We start from the raw sequence: 18,057 nt of genomic DNA, 5'->3' as shown, positions 1-18,057 counted from the left end.
AGACGTTCAAGCTGAGCAACTCTTTTTATAGTGCCACTTACATATGCAGATTGTGAATTTGATGCTTGAAAGTGACATTCTTTTTACAAATGGGAAGTTTTTAAAAATCCTCAAGTAGTTCTAATTCCAGTGTGGGAAATGATTGCTTAGTTTCCAAACTTGCTTGATTCTCTGTGCCCTGACCACTTATCCTTATCTTGGGTATAGGGTAGTGACACATTTGTGGTGGCCGTGAAGATGTCTAATTCTCAGTAAATGGTTTATTACCTTTTTTGATGCTGAAGGTCAGTTGTAAACCAACTTCTGATGCCATGTCCTGAGGTACCTTTAAGTCCAGGATGGATTTTCAAGCATTTCCAGACCTATTCAGGTAGACTCAACAACATAATGCTGGAATTGATACAATTTGTTCTGATTAATGCATCTAATATGAACACTTGTATTACTTACAAGATCTAACTGGAAAGAATGATGTACAAATTACCTCTAGGTAACCCCAAATGAACATTTTGAAATCTTTAAGTTCATAAATCACCATGCCTGGAAATCATATAATTCAATATTTTCAAAAAATCAAGCATATAATTATATATTTCATTCATTCATTCAATCATATTTATTGAGCACTTACTGTGTGCAGAGCACTGTACTAAGCGCTTGGAAAGTACAAACCGGCAACATATAGAGACGGTCCCTACCCACCAACGGGCTCATGTATGTGTATAATGTATACTTATATAATGTATCTACACACATGTATAATATATGTAGAAAATATGTCTGTACTGCATATATTTATATATATATATGGACATATGTGTAGTTGTCATTTTTGGAAAATGTTTGAACATTGAAAACATGCATGTAGACTGAAATGCTTCAGTGAACGAAAGAAAGGCACAATTTGAATGGTAAAAGGGTTTCCTTTTTTTAAGACCAAACCACCAGCTCACATGAAAATTAAAGTGGGATCATGCACTGATTCCCCCTTTTGGGAAAAATAAAATGAGTGAAAGAGTTGAATTTAAAAGGGATTAAACCACCCAGTTGAGACAATTATATAACTTTAGGAAAGCAGCAGCCAACACCAAGAATGTGAGGGAAAACTAGAGACAAAATGACACTCGTTTCTGGTCTTCCACAATATTTGCTTCAAATAGCAAACCGGATGTGAATCAACGATGACACACCGTATCTGCACTGTACAGGGCCTGAACTGCAGGTGTTTTCTCAAGCATTTACACAGTTGTTGCCAGAGAGATGGTTTACTCTATTCCATTAACATCTGTCCTCCATGCCACAATGGGCTCTAACATGGGTGGGATGTCCCCAAGACTTCTTACAGATGAAATTTGGGGATTACCTGTGCATGTCAATCAATCAGCGGTATTAATTGCTTACTGCATGCAAAGGACTGTACTAAGCACTTGGGAGACTACACTCTAACAGAACTGGTAAACATATTTCCTGCTCATTCAGAGCTTGCAAGCTAGAGAGGAAGACAGACATCAAATTATGAATATCTATACAAGTGCTATGGCGCTGAAGTTGGTAGACACACTCCCTGCCTGCAATAAGCTTACAGCAGCTTAGCGATACAGCATACTGGATGATGCCTGGACCTGTGAGACTCATCTATATACATATATGATTGAATAAATGTATGATTCATTTTATGACACCAACTTAATTAAAGAATCACCCAAGAGATCGGGAAAACTTGGCTCAGGGAGGCTAAGCCCAAAGTGCCATTACTCTAATGCTGCAGAGTGTTATGTACAGGGTCCTGGTGGGCAGCAGTGGACAATGAATTTGGGTTCTTTCCAATCGGACACACTACTGACCAGCAAAGAAACAATCTGAACCAAACTAGCTATTTAATAATGATCATCGTAATGGAATTTGTTAAGTACATACTATATAACAAACACCATACTAAGCACTGGGGTATATACAAGATAAATCAGGTCAGACACAATCCCTGTCCCCTATGGGCTCCTAGAGGAAATAGGATTTAATATCCATTTCACAGATAATAATAATAATAATAATAATAATGGCATTTATTAAGTGCTTATTATGTGCAGAGCACTGTTCTAAGCGCTTGGAAGGTACAATCCATCAACAGATACAGTCCCTACACAACAACGGGCTCACAGTCTAGAAGGGGAGTCACAGTCTAGAATAATAATAATGATGGTATTTGTTAAGCACTTACTATGTGCCAAGCACAGTTCCAAGAGCTGGGGTAGATACAAGGTAATCAGGTTGTTCCGCGGACATAATCCCCATTTTACAGATGAGGTTACTGAGGCACAGAGCTCACAGTCATAATCCCCATATTACAGATGAGGTCACTGAGGCACAGAAAAGTTAAGTGACTTGCCCAAGATCACTCAGCCGACAAGCGGCGGAGCCAGGATTAGAACCCACGACCTCTGACTCCCAAGCCCATGCTCTTTCCACATTATTTTCGGATTATGAGCTGGTTACAAGGTGATCAGGTTGTCCCACAGGGAGCTCACAGCCTTAATCCCCATTCTGCAGATGAGGAAACTTAAGCACAAATGAGTTAAGTGACTTCCCAAGGTCACACTGAAGATAAGTGGCAGAGTCAGAATTAAAACCCAGGTCCCATTTCCATGCTCTTTCCACTAGGCCATTCTGCTTCCCAGTGAATGAACAATTTTACGCAGTCAACTGGTGCGTGACTCTCATCAGCAAAAATATCAACCCAGCAAAACTAGTTTGTTCGTGCTCTTCCTACACTTAATATGGTTCCACATCAGTTAGGCATAAATCACTCTGAAAAGTAAAAGAAATGTGATGTCCACTTTAGCGAATTTGCAAAAGTAGCTCTGGCTCCATCTTCCTGGTTCAGCCCTCCAGGATCCCGCAGCTCATGCCAGTGGAGGGGTGAGGGGGACGAGAGGAGATGTCTTTCAGGAAAAGGGGCTCCCCCCTTGTGGAGTAGAGTGATGCGGAGGGAAAAGGCAGGGGAAGGATGAGTGGGAGGAGGATGACGAGAAGGAAGAAGAGGAGGAAGGGGAGGCAGGGAAGGGCTGAGGATGGCAGTGGAGGAGGTACGGGTTCCTCTCTAGCATTCCACTCCCATCAGCATCTGCTCTTTAGCTGAGCAGCAGTTGGTGGGAAGGGGGAAATCTCCCCTGTTCATCAGTAATGGCAGTGAAAAGCAGAAGGAGCGGCCTGCAGAGAATGGAGGGGCATCCCAAGTTGTGTAGTGCACAGGTACAGTGGAGCAGGGCTAGATTTCTCTAGCCTAACCAGAAAGGGGGTCAAATACCTAATTCTGGAAGCTACTAAAGAGGTAAAAGTTGATTCTCTGATTGTTCAGAAACCCCCCCTTGATTGGACAGTCAGGATAACAACAGAGTCCCAGCAGTAACGCATTTTGATCACTCAGTGTGCAAGTTGTATTCAGAAAATGTGGATCAGTTGAAACTGTAATTGTCACCAAAGAGCATTGAGCTAGATGAACCTTTGGCTGCAACTCCCAATTTGAGGGCAGATCCCCCGCCATCTTTTTTGACAGCTTCTTTGTCCTTTGGGATGCTGCTTTCACTCCTTAGTGTGACTCTTCTATAGTTGCGATGGTCTGTAGGAGGAAATACAAAATTTATGAGTTGCTCCTAATGGGTAGTATTTGGGCTGTGAAGAAATGTATGTAGAATGAAACAGAATATCTCTGGTCAAATTGCTCTTCATCCATCCTGTGGTTTCAGATTGGAAGTGGGGGTGGATCACTAGATTGCAAGCTCACTGTGGGTAGGGGACGTGTTTACCAACTCTGTTATATTGTACTGTCCCCAGCCCTTAGTACAGTGTTCTGCACACAGTAAGCGCTCAATAAATACCATGGATTGAATGATTGGTTGATGAATAAAGTTTGCAGAAGTTTCAACAAAAAAGAGAAAACAAGGCACGATGCCACGCAACCAGAAGCCTGGCATGAAATACGATTGAATGAATCCTGAGCTACTTGTACAGCTCTGAGTACCTGAAAAGAAAAGCTTTTCACACACTTCTCTTGACCACATGTCCAGGTTGGCTCCAGATGAGAGCAGGGTAAGGGGATGTGGCCAGACTATGGACCTGATGCCTGCACCTCCTCACCTCCCTTCTCTCCTTCTCCAGCCCAGCCCGCACCCTCCGCTCCTCCGCTGCTAATCTCCTCACCGTACCTCGTTCTCGCCTGTCCCGCCATCGACCCCCGGCCCACGTCATCCCCCTGGCCTGGAATGCCCTCCCTCTGCCCATCCGCCAAGCTAGCTCTCTTCCTCCCTTCAAGGCCCTGCTGAGAGCTCACCTCCTCCAGGAGGCCTTCCCAGACTGAGCCCCTTCCTTCCTCTCCCCCTCGTCCACCTCTCCATCCCCCCCATCTTACGTCCTTCCCTTCCCCCCAGCACTTGTATATATGTATATGTTTGTACATATTTATTACTCTATTTATTTATTTATTTATTTATTTTACTTGTACATATCTATCCTATTTATTTTATTTTGTTAGTATGTTTGGTTTTGTTCTCTGTCTCCCCCTTTTAGACTGTGAGTCCACTGTTGGGTAGGGACTGTCTCTCTATGTTACCAATTTGTACTTCCCAAGCGCTTAGGACAGTGCTCTGCACATAGTAAGCGCTCAATAAATACGATTGATGATGATGATGATGCAGTGGCCGCAGTCTCCACTGTATCACCTTTCTCTAGCTACTAGCTTCTCCTAGCTATCACTTCCTAGACTTCTCTTGCTGATTTCAATGCCTTCCTCACCTTCCTGCTCTCCCTCCCTTCTCCCACTCTAGTCGCCGGGGATTCCAACCTCCAAATTGGTGATGCCACTGACCCTCCATCTGTCCACTTCTCCTCTGCTGACCCCTTACTACAACCCACCTCAGTTGGTCAAAACAGCATGGCTTAATGGATAGAGCACAGTTCTGGGAATCAGAAGGTCTTGGGTTCTAATCCCAGCCCCGCCACTTGTCTGCTTTGTGACCTTGGGCAAGTCACTTCACTTCTCTGGGCCTCAGTGACCTCATCTGTAAAATGGGGATCGAGACCATGAGCCCCACATGGGACAGGGACTGTGTCCAACATGATTTGCCTTGTATCTACCGTGGTGCTTAGTACAGTGCCTGGCACATAGTAAGTGCTTAACAAATACCATTTAGTTTATTATAGTATGGACCTACACATGATTTTTTCATCTCTAATGGCTCATCTAGAGATAACCTCTCCCAACTGACTCACCATTTTCTGTTCACAACCATTAAAACTATTTTATCTCACCCCCTGCCCCTCTAATTCATTCTTACGACTTATTGCAATCTCCATATTCTAGATCCACTCTGCTTAATCTGGGGCATCTCACCTGGACTGTGACAGGCTCAGTAGAAAGAGCACGGGCTTTGGAGTCAGGGGCTATGGGTTCGAATCCCGGCTCTGCCAATTGTCAGCTGTGTGACTTTGGGCAAATCACTTAACTTCTCTGTGCCTCAGTTCCCTCACCTGTAAAATGGGGATTAAGACTGTGAACCCCCTGTGGGACAACCTGATCTCCTTGTAACCTCCCCAGCGCTTAGAACAGTGCTTTGCACATAGTAAGCGCTTGATAAATGCCATTATTATTATTATTACTTATTGCAGGCACATTTTCTCTGAGAGGCCTTTCCTGACTGCTCTGCACACAGTAAGAACTCTGTAAATAAAATTGACTGGACTCCCTCCCATCCCTAGGTGGAGAATTTTATGCCCTCAGCTCCACCCTCTCCACTAACCACAATTCCCTTGACCCACACCCTTCGTCACTCTCACACTTCCAACCTACAGCCCTGGATCATTTTCACAAACCACTTCCTCCATTCCTTCACTCAGCAGTTGATGAAATGAAGTCTTCATGCTGACTGCTCTTTCAACAAATTCACCATTTCATACTTTTAACTCATTTTTAAAGGGCATTTGTTAAGTGTTTACAATGTGTCAAGCAATATTCTAAGCACTAGGGTAGATTCAAATTCATTAGGTTGGAAACAGCCCCTGTCCTACATGGGGCTCACACTCAGTTCTGTCTTCTGCTCAACATTTCTATTTTTCTTGTATCTTACACTCGTGATAATAACAATAATAGTGATAGCATTTGTTGAGCACTTACTATGTGCAAGGTACTGTTCTAAGCATTGGGGGGATACAAGGTGATCAGGTTGTCCCACGTGGGGCTCACAGTCTTAATTCCCATTTTAAACATGAGGTAACTGAGGCTCAGAGAAGTTAAGTGACTTGCCGAAGCTCACACAGCAGACATGTGGCAGGGTTGGGATTTGAACCCATGACCTCTGACTCCAAAGCTTGTGCTCTTTCCAGTGCCCACAACGCCCACTAGCTCTTCCAAGCCTTCAACAACCTCTTGACCACAGACCACAGTTCTTCCCACTTTCAAAGCCCTCCTAAAATAATCCCACCTCCAACAAACTTTTCTACTTCTTAGCACTCATGCATCTCTTTCAAGTATAGATATATTATTGAGCATATTGACATTATCGTGCACTTAATGTGCCCAGATCACTATACTAAGCTCTTGGGAGGGTATAATAAAACAGAATTGGTAGACATGTTCCCTGCCCACAACTAGTCTAGAGGGGTAGACAGGCATTAATATAAATAAATAAATTACAGATATGTACATAAGTGTTATGGGACTGAGATTGGGCAAATGAAGGATTTAGAGAATGTGTTTGCTAATTCTATTACATTGTATTCTCCCAACCACTTGGTACAGTGTTCTGCACATAGTAAGGGCTCAATAAATACCATTGATTGATTGATGCAAATCCAAGTGAGGGGGGATACAGAAAGGAGTGGGAGAAGAGGAAATGAGGGTTTTGTCAGGAAAAGCCTCTTGGAGGAAATGTGCCTTTGATAAGGCTTTGAAGGTGGGGAGAGTGATCATCTGTCTGGATGTGAAGGAGGAGGGCATTCCAGGTCAGATGCAGGGAGTGGGTGAGAGGGTTGGCATTAGAGGAGCAAAGTGAGTAGGATGGGTTGTAACAGGAGAGTAGCAAAGTGGGTTAGGAGGAGGCAAGTGACTGAGTTTTTAATCCGATGATAAGGAGTTCCTGTTTGATGTCTAAGTGAATGGACAACCACTGGAAGTTCTTGAGGACTGGGAAACATGGTTTGAATGCTTTTGTTGAAAAATGATCCAAGCAGCAAGGTGAAGTATGGACTGGACTGCGGGGAGTAAGGAGGCAGGGAGGTCAGCAAGTCTGTAATCACAGCAAGATAGGATCAGTGTTTACATTAACGTGGTAGCAGTTTGGATGGAGAGGAAAGGGTGGAGTTTAGCAATGTTGTGAAGGTTGAACTGAGAGTACTTGGGGACAAACTGAATATGTGGATTGAATGAGAGAGGTGAGTTGAGGATAACACCGGGATTACAGACTTGGGAGACAGGGAGTATGGTGGTGGTGTTTTCAGTGACAGCACTACAACAATTACTACTATCACTACCATGCCTAGGGGAAAGAGCCTGGGAGTCTGAAGGACCTGGATTCTAATCTCAGCTCCACCACTTGTCTGCTGTATGACCTTGGGCAAATCACTTCACTTCTCCGTGCCACAGTTACCACATCTGTAAAATGGGGATTAACACTGTGAGCCCCATGTGGGACAGGGACTGTGTCCAACCTGATGTGTTTGTAACTACTCCAGTACTAAGTACAGTGTCTGACACATAGCACTTAACAAATATACCAATTATTGTTATTATTACTAATATTCTGACAGACAATTACTCTCTCTCCCTTCAAAGCCTTATTGAAGGCACATTTCCTCCAAAAGGCCTTCCCTGACTAAGCCCTCTTTTCCTTTTCTCCCTCTCCCTAATGCGTAGCCCTGACTTGCTCCTTACATTCATTCCCCCTCCCAGCTCCACAGCACTATGTACATATCTGTAATTTATTTGTTTATATTAATGTCTGTCTTCCCCTCTAGACTCATTGTGGGCAGGGAATGCATCTGTTTATTGTCAAGAACTTAGTACAGTGTTCTGCAAACTGTAAGTGCTCAATAAATATGATTGAAGGAATCAATCAATATTACATAAGCTCAAAGACAGAGCAGCTATTAACAGTGCTTTGGTCACAAGCCAGTTGCTGCTTTCCAGTCTGTGCTGAGCTCCCAGTATCATGTGCTTCATGAAGCATTTCCAATGTGAATTTCCCTGCCTTCAAGCCACTGGATTTCAATCAAATATCGGTATTTATTGAAAACTTATTTTGTGCAGAGCACTGTACTAAGCACTTAGGAGAGTGCAATGATGATGGCATTTGTTAAGCGCTTACTATGTGCAAAGCACTGTTCTAAGCCCTGAAGAGGATACAAGGTGATCAGGTTGTCCCACGTGGGGCTCACGCTCTTAAACCCCATTTTACAGATGAGGTCACTGAGGCACAGAGAAGTTAAGTGACTTGCCCAAAGTCACACAGCTGACAATTGGCAGAACTGGGATTTGAACCCATGACCTCTGCCTCCCAAGTCCGTGCTCTTTCCACTGAGCCAGGCTGCTTCTGGTAGACACAATCCCTGCCCTCAAGGAGCTCACTGTCTAGAGGGGGAGACAGACATTAAAATAAATTACAGATTGGGGAAATGGCAAAATATAAGGATATGGACATAAGTGCTGTTGGGCTAGAGGTGAGGTGAGTATCAAAGTGCTTAAAGGGTAGAGATCCAAGTGCAGAGGTGAAACAAAAGTGAAGGTAAGTATTTGGGGAAATGAGGGCTTGGTTGGGGAAGGCCTCTTGAAGGAGATGCGATTTTAATAAGCCTTCAAATTTTGGAGAGTGGCAGTATGTTGGCTATGAAGCGAAGGGAGCTCCAGGCCATTGAGGGGACATGGATAGGGGTTTGGCAATGAGGCAAGGGGATACATCCTAAGAACAACAATAATAATAATCCACTGAGGGGACATATGTGAGGTTTGGCAATGAGGCAAGGGGATACATCCTAAGAACAACAATAATAATAATGATATCTGTTAAGCATTGTACTAAGTCCTGGGGTAGATACAGTATAATCAGTTCCCACATGGGGCTCACAGTTTGAGTACAAGGGAGAACAGGTATTAAATCCCATTTTTCAGATAAAAGATATACCTTTAGGATTCAACTGCTCAGATCTGAGGTTCCCAATTTGGTCACTGATACCAATCACAGTGACTCATTAAAAGAGCTTTTGGAAGTGGGCTGTGCATTATCCCTTCCCTGCCATGCCTGAAACAAGGAGCCTTTTCCAGAGCTGGAAAAGGAAAGCTGGAAAACGAAAGCCAGAGCTGAAAGCTTTAATTCCAGCAAGCAAAATGCACCCAGAGCCCCACTGGCTGACAGCAGACCAGAACATGTTTTTGAGCTCAACACTCTCTTTCCCTTCAGTTATCCTGCTAAGGTTCAACCCCTGAATGAGATTAAAGAATATGTACCTGAGAGATGGTTGCAAAATGTGATTAAGTCATGTCTAGGCTGTCACAGAACCACTCAAGTATTAACAAAGTTGACATGATAGCAAAGCAAAGTTCAAACTCATACATAAAGAAATGAAAGAGGTCTAGAATGAAGTGGCACAGGATGACAAACGTCCACAAAAAAAAAAAAATCCCACATTTAAATCAGTAGCATCATTCCTTTGGACACCTTCACCAGTGGGTTGGAGTTCAATAGAACAACCATTTCCCACTGCCTCCAAGCAACCTGTTGTTACTGCTCAAGAAAGAATACTAGACAGGGTGGACCTCTGATCCTTCATTCATTCAAACGTATTTATTGAACACTTACTGTGTTAAAAGTACTGTACTAAGTTCTAGGAAGAGTATAAAAAAATACATTCCCTGCTCACAATGAATTTACAGTCTAGAGGCAGATATTAATCTGATCCTCAGTTGTCAATTCCATCGAGCCAAGTATCCTCTCAGCCATCAGACCCAGATTCCCAGCTGTGCTCATCCCACAACTCTGACAATCATGATAACAACTATAATAATCAATAATAATAATAATGGCATTTGTTAAGTGCTTACTATGTGCCAAGCACTGTTCTAAGCGCTGGTGGGGATACAAGGTAATCAGGTTATCCCACATGGGGCTCACAGTCTTCATCCCCATTTTACAGATGAGGTAACTGAGGCATAGAGAAGTGAAGTGACTTGCCCAAAGTCACACAGTTGTCAAGTGGCAGAGCCGGAATTAGAACCCACAACCTCTGACTCCCGAGCCTGGGCTCTTTCCCCTAAGCAAGAGGTGGAGCTGAAATCAGAACCTAGGTCCTTTGACTCGTAGGCTCGTGCTATTTCCACTAGGCCCTGCTGCTTTGCAATGAAGCAAAACATCAATTTGCCACAGAAGTGGAGAGTTAGGTACACAGTCACAAGTCTAAGTCGGCCTGGCCAATAGCAATTACAGATGGGGCAAGTACCTTAGTGCAGAAGTTTGGGGAATTTGTTAATATCAAGAAGGAGAAATAAAACAGCACCAGATGCTGTAACGAACAGGATAGTGAAACCAAAGGCAATAAGCACATTATACAGAAAGGGTTACAAGTTACTCATTGTGTGTGTGTGTGTTTGTGTGTGTGTGTGTGTGTGTGTGTGTGTGTGTGTGTGTGTGTGTGTGTGTGTTTGCAGGGCAGGGGGAGAGGGAAATATTGAAAATGGTATGCCCACTGCGGGCAGGAATAGGTTGGTACAGGAGGAAGAAAATCTGTTCTTGAGCCAAGATGCCACCATCACTGCAGCCAGCCCTGTTGGGTACAAATCTGCTGTTCTTTCATTTATGCATTCAATCGTATTTACTGAGTGCTTACTGTGTGCAGAGCACTGTACTAAGCGCTTGGTAAGTACAAGTTGGCAACATATAGAGACGGTCCCTACCCAACAGCGGGCTCACAGCCTAGAACCCGTTGTCTAGTTCTGACAACCTCACCCACATGTCAGCAATTCTTTCTGGTGGATGGAAGCCAGATTGGAGGGGGTCAAGGAGAGAGTTGGCGACCCCTGGCCCATATCTTCCCCTTGGCCTGGAATGCCCTCCCTCAGAACATTCGCCAAGCTAGCTCTCTTCCTCCCTTCGAAGCCCTACTGAGAGCTCACCTCCTCCAGGAGGCCTTCCCAGACTGAGCCCCCTTTTTCCTCTCCTCCTCTGCACTACCTCCTTCCCTTCCCCACAGCACCTGTATATATGTTTGTACAGATTTATTACTCTATTTATTTTACTTGTACGTATTTACTATTCTATTTATTTTGTTAATGATGTGCATCTAGCTTTATTTCTATTTAGTCTAATGACTAGACACCTGTCCACATGTTTTGTCTTGTTGTCTGTCTCCAATTGCTAGACTGTGAGCCTGCTGTTGGGTAGGGACCATCTCTATATGTTCCCAACTTCTACTTCTGAAGCACTTAGTACAGTGCTCTGCACACAGTAAGTGTTCAATAAGTATGACTGAATGAATGAATGAATGAAAATGGGCATAGGACTCGGTACCCAACTCTCTTGTGTCCGAGTCTTCTTCGCCATTCAACCTTAAGTTCCTTCTGTGAGCTCCCCAAGCCTATAGGGGCTGGGACATTTCAAGAACTGGACAAGTGGCTGCTCTGCCCTGCCGTGATGAAATCCTAAATTTGGCTTTCTAACTATAGGAAGAATTAGGAAGAGGTCTAAAATGTGTACTTTGGTGAACTGGAATCCACATTTGAAATAGTAAAAGCAGGCACATTCCTCAGTTATACACAAAATTAGGGCAAGACAGAAAAGAATCATGCAGTCGTCTTAGCGAAAAATCAAGTAGCAGTACTTCTTCTGTTCTAATAATAAAAATGATAATTATGGCATTTGTTAAGCGCTTATTATGTGCCAAGCACTGTTCTAAGCACTGGGGGAGGTACAAGGTAATTGGGTTGTACCACGTGGGGCTAACAGTCTTAATCCCCATTTTACAGATGAGGTAACTGAGGCACAGAGAAGTGAAATGACTTGCCCAAAATCACACAGCTGACAAATGGTGGAGCTGAGATTAAAACCCATGACCTCTGACTCCCAAGCCCAGGCTCTTTCCACTGAGTCTAGATGTATGGAGTACATCAATCAGTCAACCAAAGGAATTTATATTTGCTCTATTCAGACCCATCTATTAATTGTATTTATTGAGTGTCACATGAACAGTGTGGCTCAGAGGAAAGAACCCGGGCTTGGGAGTCAGAGGTCATCCATGAGTTCTAATCCCAGCTCCGCCACTTGTCCGCTGTGTGACTTTGGGCAAGTCACTTAACTTCTCTGTGCCTCAGTTCCCTCATCTGCAAAATGGGGATTAAGACTGTGACTCTCGTGTGGGCCAACCTGATTACCTTGTATCTCCCCAGCACTTAGAACAGTGCTTGGCACATAGTAAGTGCTTAACAAATGCCATCATTATTATTTACTAAGAGCGCTTAGGACAGTGTTCTGCACAGAGTAAGCACTCAATAAATACGATTGAATGAATGCTTGAAAGAGTACAGTACAACAGAGCAGGTAAACACATTCCCTGCCCACAAGAAGCTTATAGAGCTAGAGGGGGAATTACTTGCTTTTGCAGCTCTGAGACAAGGGCATTAGTAGAATCATCATCATCAATCGTATTTATTGAGCGCTTACTGTGTGCAGAGCACTGTATTAAGCGCTTGGGAAGTACAAATTGGCAACATATAGAGACAGTCCCTACCCAACAGTGGGCTCACAGTCTAAAAGGGGGAGACAAAACCAAACATACTAACAAAATAAAATAAATAGAATAGATATGTACAAGTAAAATAAATAGAGTAATAAATATGTACAAACATATATACATATATACAGGTGCTGTGGGGAAGGGAAGGAGGTAAGATGGAATGAGATAGAGAGGGGTGTAGTGGGGAAATGCTGACTGACCAGAAGAATGCAGCCAATAGAAAGCATCTGGTCCTCTTGAGAAATTGCCAATAAGGAGCTTTCCGAGTCATTCATAACTACAGATGTCACTGGCCTGGTCCAGATGAACCAGAATCATCAACAAGTTGGAGTGGACCCTCTTGGACCACCACAGACTCAATCTGGATCCCAATCCATGGGCTTGAACTAGGACCGGACAGATGTCAGCTTTGGAATTAGTCAAGCATTCTAAATCCCCGTGTCTCCTCCAGGAAGTGGAGACAAGAGCGATTGAACAGTGCTTTTCCCAGACAGTGATAGAGAGAATGTTCGCAAAGTTTATCATTTTTGAGAATGTACTTGAAGGGCAAGGCCAATACAAGACAAAGTGATATTTCAAACACAGCAGTCAAAACTTCAGAAATATTAGGAAAAAAAAGAGCTAGGAAACAAGTTAACAGCATAAAGCAATTCATTCTCTAAATTCCCAAATCTCTTAATCAACCAATTTACTTCAGATGAAAAAGTTGGTTCTCCAGTTGTGACGACTGAATCCAGCCTGGATTTTGTGGCTGCCTTTTTTCTAATCTTTTAACCTGTCTTCTCTCTTCTATAATACAGGTTGTTTTCAAGAAAATAGCTGGAGCCAGTCCCAAAAACTTAGCTGTACCTCAGACCTATCAGAAAAATGTTCTCTTCATACTCCTTTGAACACCCTGAACCATAATTTTTCCACACATTGCATCCCTTTGTGACAGCCATTGATTTACAGTAGAGCAAACTAAAGAAAAATATTTCCACTAGCTCCTCTTTGGAATGCATCTTATCAAATAGGAAATTTTCTTATGGGGCCCTGATTGAATCTCTTATCTTGAAGTCCATCTTCCCTCCCAAATGCCATTCCAGGCTGACTACACTCTGGGTTTCCTCAGAATCTGAAAATGGGCTAGTTTCAGTTCTCCTTCATCTTTGTTATAAACAGATATGTGCTATCAGCCCCCAGTTCTACCAGATATGTTTTGAGCCACGGTGTCTCAGTTTCTTTTTACTTGCTGGCCCTTCAGATTGTGAAAAGTGGGAGAAATTTCTAAGTTTTACAGATTGAATGGTGATATTTCTAACATTTGCATTGATGGAAGAGACCTAGGTTTACTGTCTGGCTGCAAATCAATCAATCAATCAATCAATCGTATTTATTGAGTGCTTACTATGTGCAGAGCACTGTACTAAGCGCTTGGGAAGTACAAATTGGCATCACATAGAGACAGTCCCTACCCAACAGTGGGCTCACAGTCTAAAAGAGTGGGCTCACAGTCTAAAAGTCATTTACATGCAAATGACATGTAAAGGCCTGTTTCTGTCCCTTTCAAATGCATGAAGCAAAAGTCTACCTCAGACCTCTGTGAGTGTTTAGGGTTTTGGCACAATTTCTGAGCTGGGTCCCTCAGGCATATATTTACTTCCTCTTCCTGCTTGGAGACCAGACTCCCATTATGGGAATAATTATGAGTGAGTACACATGATGAGAGGCCAGTTTCTCATCCTTACAATCTAGGGGGAATGGACAGGATATTGCACATGATAAAAATCTGGCTCGCAGTCCTCACTGCTCTCCCTCAAATTCTTCTCAAGGTAAATCTCTGAGAGTTATAGGGTGTGAATTCAGCCCCAAATGAGTTCTGGGGTGGATAGGAAGTTATTAACATATTCCTGATGTTTGGCCAGATGGGATAAGAAACATCAGGCATATGTTTATCCAACTTGGATTACCCACCTCGTTTGGGCCAAATTCCCATTCTAGACCACGCAGAGCTTCTTGCAAGGCAATTCTGGCTCACTGTTGAGATTGTTCTGTTTCCTTTATTACTCACAAACATTTCAGAAGCCCTAGAGTTCTCCTCTTCCATTCTTTTTTTTTAGTTCGTTGTAAGACCAGCATTTGCTCATCAGGAAGGCTTTCAATACCAATTTTATACACATAATTCATCAACTTATTTATATTTATTAAGCATCCACAAGAGGGCTATTGAACATTGTATTGTTTTTGACATGAGACACCATAAAAATGCAAGGTTTCATTTATATTTAGATATCAGATAGACCATTACTCTCAGAAATGATTCCAAGGTAATGGCTTCAAGTCATTTCATTTTAGAAAAATAACGGCAATATATGAATATATAGCTATTAGCATCTATAGTTACAACTTACAAAATATGAGCCTGAAAACAAGCAACAAGGGGGTGATAGAGGGAAAGTGAGAGAAGTGCACAACAGAAAAGGACAAATTGAAAACTCTGTAAGATTTGAAGAATGAAACTTTCCAAATGGAGTCACCGTTCCTTTTGGAGTTCTGTCCTTCTTCTTTTGTATCATTAACAGAAGATGGATGTCCAAGTTAAAAAGATACAGATAGTGACATTTAAGAGGAAATAAATCAAGCAACATTACACAGAAAAGTAACTCAGATCACAGGTTTTAATGTCTGAAAAAGGCTGAAAGGGGACATTTAATTTTATGCAATCATGAAGTTTGTAGCAGGATGAGAACAAAATTGTTGTTCACCAAGCCTCTCAATCAATCGATCAATCAATCAATCATATTTATTGAGCGCTTACTGTGTGCAGAGCACTGTACTAAGCGCTTGGGAAGTACAAGTTGGAGAGAAGGGGGGTGGCAGGGGAAGGCACACACCTTTAAAGCTTGATGTGACAGATCCAAAAGAAATAAAAGTCCACACCTTTTTACACTGTGGGAGGGTGGAATTTGCTACCAAAGGAAGATGAACAGGTTCAAGAAAGGATTTCATACATTCATGGAGGAGAGGTCCATGAAGAAAGAAGCAGCGTGGCTCAGTGGAAAGAGCCCGGGCTTTGGAGTCAGAGGTCATGGATTTGAATCCCGACTCTGCCACATGTCTGCTGTGTGACCTTGGGCAAGTCACTTCACTTCTCTGAGCCTCAGTGACCTCATCTGTAAAATGGGGATGAAGACTGTGAGCCCCATGTGGGACAACTTGAGCACCCTCAGCACTTAGAATAGTGCTCTGCACATAGTAAGCACTTAATAAATGCCATCATCATTATTATTATTATTAGTATTAAAGAAAGTAGGGATGTAGAGGGGAATGCTATATATGTCCCATGGCAAATCTATGATCTGGATAGAAGGGGAGGACAACCACCAGACTGTTCCTCTGACATGGTTAGAAACAGCAAACTGAGTCGGGTAGGCCACTGGTCTGAGTTCCAGTATTTCTTAAGTTATTTTACATTTGGGAATACATCATTGAAATCACTATAGCATCAAACATCTTCATTTTTCCCAGCAATCTTTCAAAAAACAAACAAATGTTTTGGTGTCTGCACACTAGCCCCTATCATTACAAAAATAAAGTATCTCTTTTCTTATTTTGATATGCATAATGCAGAATTTTCACATATGCAGAAAATGTGTACATGTAAGTATAGTTATCCCAAGGTTATGTATGAGGCTGCACTTGGCAAACACTACATACAGCCCAAAATGAGCTGAACGTTGTTACTGAATTTTCTGTTATCTAAGCAGCTCTGTGTTCAATCATCCCAAGCTAAAGAAGTAGAAAATCAAATCATGGTAGCCACTGCATTCTTTGGGAAACTGAGAATGTAATGCCAACATAAACACGAACATGCAGAGCAGACTGAAGGTCCAGAGAACAACTGAAGTACCCAACCCTCTAAAAGAGTGTTAAACCTGGCCCTACCCTCTGACTTCTGGAGCAATTACTTCAACATCAACAGTGAGTTATACTTCACACAAATAGCAACACAAGATTACAAACAAGATCCAAGAACCTATTCAGACCAGCAACCATGAAGCATTACTCATCACATCAGCCAATCATCAATAGCACCTACTGAGGTCTTACAATATGCAGAACATTGTCTCAGTTCCCTCATGTGTAAAATGGGGATTAAGACCGTGAACCCCATGTGGGACAGGGACTGTGTCCAATCTAATTAGCTTGTATTTATTCCAGTGCCTAGTACAGTGCCTGGCACATGGAAAGCACTTAATAATAATAATAATAATGATGGTATTTGTTAAGTGCTTACTATGTGCGAAGCACTACCATTATTACAATAATGATAATAATAATATTTGTTAAACACTTACTATGTGCCGGCTGGGGTAAATGCAAGGTAATCAAGTTGTCCCACGTGTGGCTTACAGTTTTAATCTCCATTTTACAGATGAGGGAACTGAGGCACAGAGAAGTTAAGCAGCTTGCCCAAGGTCACACAGCAGAAAAGTGGTGGGGCTGGGATTGGAACCCATGTCCTCTGACTCCCAAGCCCGTGTTTTTTCCATTAAGCCACGCTGATTCCTAACTTCAAGAAGCTATCTAGCAGGGGAGGCAAGCACTAAAATAAATTATAGGCAGAAGGAAGCAATAGAGTACAAATCCATAAAAATAGGTGTGATGGTGTGGGGTGATGTGGGGGAAGCCAGGTGCTTAGGGGAAACTGAAGTGGTGAATGGCAGTAGGGGGGAACTAGGGTTTGGAGTTGAGGGAAGGTCTCCAGGAGGCACGAAGTAATTGATCAATAAATACCATTGATTGATTAATTGGAGGAGATGTGATTACCGAAGAGGAAAAAGTAGTGGAAATTAGGCATGAGTTCTCAGTTTTGCTTCACATTTGCCTGCGGTGTTACCTGGGGAAGTCACTTAACTTTTCTATGCCTCAGTTTCCTCAGTGGCCTGCTGAATGGTCTACTGATGAGGAAAAGAGTTCCAGACAAGATGTGAGGGTGTGACAAATAGATCAGCAGAAAGAGAAACCAGGATGAGGCAAAGTGAGTAGCCTGGTATTAGCGGAACAAAACGTGCAAGTTGGAATGAAAGGATGAGAAGGGGTGAGAAGACTGAAGCCAATGGTCTGGAGTTCTTGCTCAAGACAGAGAGGGATAGGGGAACACTGGAGGTGTTTGAGCAATGGGGAGACAGGTGCAGCCTTATGTTTTAAGAAAATGATACAGGCAGCAGAGTGAAGTATAGACTGAAAGGGGACAGACAGGAGGTAGGGAGGTATAAGAGGAATCTGTCACTGTAATTGAAACAGGAG

General features: G+C 42.8%; 1 protein-coding gene across 1 annotated transcript in view; it reads right to left on the bottom strand.

Moving 5' to 3' along the window:
* Positions 1 to 3,423: 3,423 nt before the first annotated feature.
* ANKMY1 (ankyrin repeat and MYND domain containing 1) overlaps positions 3,424 to 18,057 on the bottom strand; it is a 166,325-nt gene continuing 151,691 nt past the window's right edge. The window contains exon 15 of the mRNA XM_038747277.1: positions 3,424 to 3,616. Within this exon, the coding sequence (XP_038603205.1) occupies positions 3,453 to 3,616 (164 nt within the window). The 3' untranslated portion in view covers positions 3,424 to 3,452. The remainder of the gene's footprint in view (positions 3,617 to 18,057) is intronic.

Source organism: Tachyglossus aculeatus, chromosome 1 (genome assembly GCF_015852505.1).
Source record: "Tachyglossus aculeatus isolate mTacAcu1 chromosome 1, mTacAcu1.pri, whole genome shotgun sequence".
NCBI lineage: Eukaryota > Metazoa > Chordata > Mammalia > Monotremata > Tachyglossidae > Tachyglossus > Tachyglossus aculeatus.
The sequence above is the reverse complement of the archived record's forward strand: the minus strand, read 5'-3'. Positions and strand labels throughout refer to the sequence as shown.